The sequence below is a fragment of the Hipposideros armiger genome, unplaced genomic scaffold, assembly GCF_001890085.2.
Source record: "Hipposideros armiger isolate ML-2016 unplaced genomic scaffold, ASM189008v1 scaffold_480, whole genome shotgun sequence".
NCBI classification, from domain to species: domain Eukaryota; kingdom Metazoa; phylum Chordata; class Mammalia; order Chiroptera; family Hipposideridae; genus Hipposideros; species Hipposideros armiger.
Genome location: NW_017731830.1, coordinates 394,453 through 401,430, shown reverse-complemented (window position 1 = coordinate 401,430; position 6,978 = coordinate 394,453). Strand labels below are relative to the sequence as shown.

At 50.5% G+C, this 6,978-nt stretch overlaps 1 protein-coding gene across 11 annotated transcripts in view; it reads left to right on the top strand.

The window, feature by feature from the left end:
• The window catches only part of IQCK (IQ motif containing K), a 101,042-nt gene that overhangs the window by 34,459 nt on the left and 59,605 nt on the right, over positions 1–6,978 (top strand). For all 11 annotated transcript variants that reach the window (XR_002126707.1, XR_002126705.1, XR_002126704.1 and 8 more), the window contains one exon: positions 6,779–6,863. Coding sequence is in view for 7 of the 11 variants with exons in the window: in XM_019666896.1 (XP_019522441.1) it covers positions 6,779–6,863 (85 nt within the window). In the remaining 4 variants the exon portion in view is untranslated. The remainder of the gene's footprint in view (positions 1–6,778; positions 6,864–6,978) is intronic.

The window sequence follows — 6,978 nt, the reverse complement described above, 5'->3', positions numbered from 1 at the left end:
AGAGAGAGAGAGACAGAGAGAGAGAGGACAGACAGAGAGAGAGAGAGAGGACACAGAGAGAGAGAGAGAGAGAGAGGAGGGAGAGAGGACACAGAGACACAGAGAGAGAGAGAGAGAGAGAGAGGAATAGAGGAATAGAGTGTCTCGGGCCCCATGATAAGTACATGGTAGTGGAGAGACAGACAGTAACCAAACACAAACAACTGTCTAATGTAAAGAACATCCAAGAACATCCAGGTGCTTTGAAGAGAAAGCAGAGTAAGTGGGTAGAGGGTGACCGGCCTGGGGGAGAGGTGACAATGTTTCAGATAGAGTTGCTAGGGACACCTCACTTCTCTTAGGAGGTGACATGGGCTCAGAGGCCTGAATGACAAGTGGAGGGAGCCAGCCTTACAAAGATGGGAAGGAAGAATGTTCCGGGGGGAGGGGCGGTCACACGAAGGCCCGGAGACAGGAACAGGCTTGGCCAGTGTGGCCAGAGGAGTTGAGGGGAGGCCGAGAGGGGCAGGAAACGAAAGCAGAGAGGCCGGCCAGGCTGCGCCCAGCTGGGGTGGGGCCCGGGGCGCCATGATAAAGAATCGGGGTTTTTCCTTTCCTTTTGAGTGTGACTGGAAACTGTTGTAGGGTTTTGAGCAGAGGAGCAGGGTCATCCAGATTATCTTTTAGAAAGATCGCCCTGGCGGCTGGGCAGGGAGTGGACTGAAGTCAGCTCTGATATTGCCGGGAGGCCCGGGAGGCACCTTGGAGTGCAGGAAGTAAGAAGAGGCTGGATTGGGGGTACATTTTGGTGTTGGAACCTAGACTTGTTGCTGGATTGGACGTGGGGTGAGAGAAAGAAGTCAGGATGCCTGGCGATTTCAGGCCTGAGCACTGGCTGAATAGGCAGCTATTTACTGAAATGGAAGCCGGAAAAGAGTTCTGTTTGAGAAATTTAATGGGTTCCCCGAAGAATCACAATTTATTCGGAATAACATAGGGAACTTTTATTTCTTTTTTCCCCCAGTAACTGCCCCACTATAGTACACTGAATCTGTCCTCCATCTGGGAAGCTGAAGGTTTTATTGGGGAATTGGGGGAGGGGAACAGACAAGCTGCTGTCCTTTTGTTCTTCAGTCTAGTTGTGGAGGACGTCGCTTCACTGGCCCATGTTGGTATTATCATTGCACTCTTCCCGGGCGAGGCAGATCGGTCGCTGGCCATTGGACGGCCGCTCCCAGTGGCCCACAGCAGCCCAGCTCCAGGTTAAGCTGTTGTTCACCATCTTAGTTGTAGAGGGCGAAGCATCACTGGCCCCGATGTGGGATCCGAACTGGGGCCCTGCTGCTCAGAGCTGGTGTCAATCGGCCGGCCCAAGGGAAGCCATCTTTTAATAATATTTTTGGTCAAATTTCGTAACTTCCTGGTCACAGTGTTTTTAGATAGTCTCATTTCACTGTTTGGCTTTGTCTTGTTTATTTTTAAATCCTTAGTCATCAGTCTCATCCTGGGAGTAAAACGCATCTTCCCCGCTTTGCCCAGTTGCAGCCACAACTGTCTATGACTCAGGGGTCCCTGAACTCGGAAGAAAGGGGTAATGACCGACCTCTTTTTGTCACAATTGAAATTTAGCCTCTGTGAATTAGGAATGTAGGCAGCAAACCCAGTAGCACCTACAATCCTTGTGACTTTGTCACCAATAGCGATCTGGTATTTTCACATCATGTTACAGTGGCGGCAGCGATGGAAAATGTCATTTACACTTGTCACTTCATTCAAATTACAGCAGTTAATTGACCTGCCATTAGCTTTTCTTATTTACTGCATAATTTACAAGCACATATATTGCTATATCACCAACTGTTCTTTTTAACATTTTGATAACTGTGTTTCAGTATAATTGTTTTGCTGTGTAATCTTATGCATGTACTTTTATGTTTTAAAAGCATTCCGAGAAGGACGCCCCACTGCCTAAGTGCAAAGGAGTCCGTGGCAGGAAACAAGCTAAGATCCCCTGCAAGAGGTTTTCCTTAAGTCACATTAGAGAAAACACGTTATTGGTTACATCGAGATGAAATATTTATGAAAAAGCCTAAGTCCCAGAGTCCTGATTTTTAAGGCGGTGATACCAGCAGCCCAAGGGTGAGCAGGTGGTCTCACAACACGCTGTTACCTGGCACCGGTACCTGGACCCGTATGCAGCGGCCAATGGTGGGGTTGGTAAAATGGGGCTCGACGCTGTGTTCACCTCGGAGGATGGTTCAGCCCGATGCTGGGGCTACCGCTGCTTGTTGGTCTCCCAGGATGAAGTTCGGGAAAGCAAAATCACTCCCCATGACACCCCAGTAACCTTTCTAAACGTGTTCTGAGGCTGCCGGCGTCGTGCCGCTGGCTCTTCCTGACTGGCTTCGGAGCTCTTCCTTTTGTCCTTGAAGGCTGGGATTGAAAGAATCCTGAGATCCCGTCCTCAGGGCCAGTCACTCTGTGTCTGCAGGGACCATCCCAGTTCACGTCTTATTGTACTTCTTCCAAATATATGAAGTTCATGCCTCAGGCATGTTTGGGAAACCAGCTAGGGCTGAGGGCAGGGACTGGGTGATCTCTCCCGCTGAATACGATGGGTAGATAATATCAAGTACTGGGCACTTGGAAGGCTTTGTGACCGACGGTTGTCATTTTTGTATGTGGTCGGTTTTGCGTCTGGTTGTGCTCTCACAGTCCGAGAAAATAACTTAATCTCTTACCTAACGAAAAGTGGATCGAATTGGATTCTGAGATTCACTATTGCATATACAAGTAAAGCAGGCTTTTCTCCTTTCTGCTTTATTCTGCGTAAATTTTGGATGGTACCTCTTGTCTCAGAGCTGGGTGGAGAAATTAATAAACACTAACCTCTCAGATTCCCTTACGTGTTTTGGAAGCATGCTGTAGCTTGTTTAGGTCCTGTAGATCTTTCACTTAGCATCCAAAAACGGGGAAAGAATTGTGTGTGTGTGTGTGTGTGTGTGCCACACACACACACACACACACACACACAATCAGAAAAAGTAATCCATGTTCCTTCTCAGAATTATAGCATCATTCTTGAGATTCAGATCTCTTTGATTCACGTGGATTAATTTGAGAAAGAAGAAGAACGTGACAAATGAGCAGCACCAATGAAACAGCTCTTCTTGGAAGCGCCGTCAGCGGCAGTGTTGCCTGTTGGAACACGCGAGCCTGTCTGCTGTGGGGATGTCCGTTTGCAGCCCTGGAGGAGCCCCAGCTGCCTCCCCTGTGATTGGCATGCTCATCTCCTCCCCCTTCCCCGGCTCCCCGGCGATGAGCAGTCGCCTCTACTCAATCTCTTCTTTTTCTTTGACCTGAAGCCAGTTGCACTGATTCCAAAAGAGAGAACGGGGCCTGGCATGGCTTCCCTGCCTTCAGGCTGGCTGCGGAAATGATTGATAATTCCCAGGGACCCCTCTCTGAAGATTAAGTCCTTTTCACAGGGCCTGATTTACCCTGGCATTCTCGTGCTTATTCTTGCTTTGAGAACTAGACAGCGCTCATTATTTCGCTCTGAAAGCAGGGATGTCACTAAAGGTGGCCTCCTATTACCATGTGGAGGCCTATTAGAAACCTCATTTCGCTTTTTGGAGATGTCATTGTGATGCAAAGCGGTGGAGGGTTTCATTCCGGGGCGAGAGCCCTTTGTTGGGCGGGCCCAGCCTGTTGTGGCCCTGGATCCGCAGCGCTCTGTTCCTGCTGCTGATCCAAAACGGGCATACAGTTACTTTGAGGCTTTCATGACATCGGCAGAGAAAAACATACTTAACGCAGGAAAATTGCCGCCGAACAGAAAGGCGCCATCAAATCTCCCCCAGATCCGAGTGACAAACTCCACTTTGTTCTGCTGTCCTGACATCAGATTTCCCCGAGGAGCTTCAGACAAATGAATACCTGCCAAGTTATTACTGTACGGATTAATGGAGAGGGCATTTTCTGTGATTACGGCTCTCCCCCGTCCCCCCCATCATTTTTCTCTTGTAAGCAATGGACTGGGCTGTCCTCTGCAAACACAGGCAGCTGCGAGACCCTGAAGCCCCTGTCCGTGACTTCTCCAGCCACCCGCATCTTTCTTATCTTTGGGCCACTCTCAGTTTCCTGGCCGGTTTGCATTCTCAGCAGGAAATGGTCAGCGACCTTTGAACGCCTCAGTTCATCCCTCTGTGCCTCAGTTTCTTCACTCTAAAACAAGCCTAACAATAACTCCTTATTGTGAGAGGATGTAATGAAACCGTGTGTGGGAGGTGCTGGCACCGTGTCAGGCTCAGAGGCTCACCCCGCAAATGTTTGTTGAGCATCTGCTCTGTGCTGGGCATTGGCCTAAGCGCTGGGACTCCCGGGAAGAGCGAACCCAGGCCCGTCTCTGCCCCTCCTGGAGCTTTCAGCCCGGGGGAGGATTTGGGCATTAATCAGGTGATCACGTAGATTTCTCTCTCCAATCTGGGCCAAGGACTAAAAAGGAAAATTACGCGGAACTCCACCGGGGCCTGGCCTAATCAAAAGACATCTTGCAAGAGCGCCTGAATGGAGATGGGAAGAGAGAATAGGGTGAATTGGGAAAAAGAGGTGTGAGCCCCCCCCCCCACCCACACACACACCCTTAGGCACCTTGGAGCAAATTCGGAAAAGGTGCCTTTGGTCTAAGGCAGGTGGAGCCCTCGCCCTTGAACATGGCTGGGTGAGCAGAGCCTGGGCGGGGTTTCAGCTCCCTCTGGCCCGTCTGGGTGCCCGTGAGCAGAGAACAGCCTGCACAGCTGTTTGCGGTGCCCCGGTTGGGGGTGAGAGGACACTGGAGGCAGAGGGGGGTCCCTCTGCAAAGGCCCTGAGGTGGGAGGGCACGTTGGAGGACATGAAAAGGGCCGGCACATCTGGAGCACGAGGAGCGAAGCTGGCGGGAGGGGCCTCTGGAAAGCTCTCGGGAAGTATCGCTCGCGTTGACGCACGGTGGCATGCAGGGTGGCGTTATTCTCCGAGGTTCACTGCCAGCACACCAACGTCTCCTGACAAACGTCAAGGTCTCCCTAGAAGCCATTGGTTTTTAACTAGCGAAGGAGAACTGCTAAAGGGCTGCGATTCATCGGTGTCACACCACCGAGCTTTAAAGAATGAGGACAGTGGACAGAGGGAGACGTTTAGTGTGGAAAGCAGGGCGCCCGGGCACCTCCAGTAGCAGCCCTCCCACAAAACCCATATTAGGCAAGGACTGAAAACAAAAACAAAACCGAGGAGGCGGGGAGCCAACACATCATGCAAATAGAAATAGAACATTAGAGAAAGGTTCCTTACAGCGCTGTCGTTTTGAGGGTGTCATTGTCTCTCTAGAGAAATAGAAGAACCTCCTTTACTTGGTGTCTTGGAAAGGAAGGCCCCGTGTGGCTGGAGAACCAGCACCTGACGACAGCACTTCCCACTAGAAATGGTCCCAATAACTCCCGGGGTTCTCCCCGGCTTTGATTTCTTTGATTCTAGAATAACTCAAACAGCATGCATTCATTCACGCAAACACATTGTACCAAGGGTGGGAGTTTTGGGTGATAGTGGTGGAGGTGGCCGTGGCGGTGGCGGTGGCCGTTTTTAAGTCAAAGTTTAGAGGGAAATAGAACCCAGATCCTGGAGGATCGTGTGCTGCTGCCAGTTGTCTGCAGTCTGTGCCAGGCTGGGCATCTACACGCGTTTGCCCAGCGGAGGTCTGGCGTGAGCGCAGCATTGTGGGGGAGCCTGGGCTCTGGCATTGGCTGGGTCTGGGCCCTGACGAGGCTGCCTACAAGCTGTGTGACCTTGGGCAGGCTAGTCAGCCTCTCTGTAATTGGGAATCACTGTAAACTCACATGATGGCTGTCATTAGGGAGAGCTCTGAGGCCCGGGCACTTGGGGGTCCCTCCCTTGTTTCCAGGGGTGCTCCCCTGGGAACAGCCTCCATGTGACCCACGTCCTTTCAGAGGTTTATTTCTTTGTGTTATATTTGAAATGTCTCGACTCCAGTTTTTCCGAGGTAGCCGTGCTTTGGGGAAATGTAAAACCAGAATTCAGTCAGCCTCATAAGCTCTCGTCAGCAGTATCTCTATAAAACTTTGGAGCGGGGGAGGAAAGGGCATTTGGCCATGATTTTTAAAGGTAGTATCTATGATCAAGAGTCGCACACATCATAATCTGAAAAATCCCACAAGAGCAGACACTGTCACCTGACCCAGCACTTGAGATATTTTATTGCTTATTAAGATGTAGTAACAGGACTTAAAAAAATAGCCTTGAATTGAAGCCGCATTAAACTGGAATGCACACCGATCTGAGAGAAATTCCAATGGTTTGCCCTCAGGAGAGAGACGGACTACTTGATTCCCCTTCCGTAGAAAGGTGGAAAAAGCCCTTTATTACGTCCCGGTCAGAATGCAGTATGTAGAGCTTGCTTCTGCTCTGTCCCTCGCTCTGTGCCCTCACAGCCTCGTGTCAGTGACATGGATGCTACACCTTCAGGACAAACCAGCAGCTTTGCTATAAAGCGAGTCCTTCTAAGCAGAGCTGCTAACCGTGATGTGGGATCATGCTGCTTAAAAACCAAAAACCCATCCCAGATCTTAAAAGAAAACATGCTAACTCAAGCGTAAGCTTTTTTAGCAAAAAAAGTGACATGGTTGCTTTGTAAGGATGGGGATGGGTGCGGCATTGCAGCAGAGACGCCCTATTGTTGCCAGAGGTCCCGCCGAGGCTGAGGGATGGATTCTCATGGGCTTATGACCATTTTGTTGCTTTTCAGCCCACGGCCGCCAGTCCCGCTGTCCCTCCTGCTGACAGAAGTGGAAGCAGTTCTGCGCATTCAGGCCTTTTGGAGAGCTTATCGGGTAAGAGTCACGAGCAGTTATGGCATTTGGCTTGATGGGGAGTTTTTGTGACGGGGAGGCCCCTGGGGGAAACCCATCGATGAATTTGAAACAGGATATTATAGCGAATGCCCAG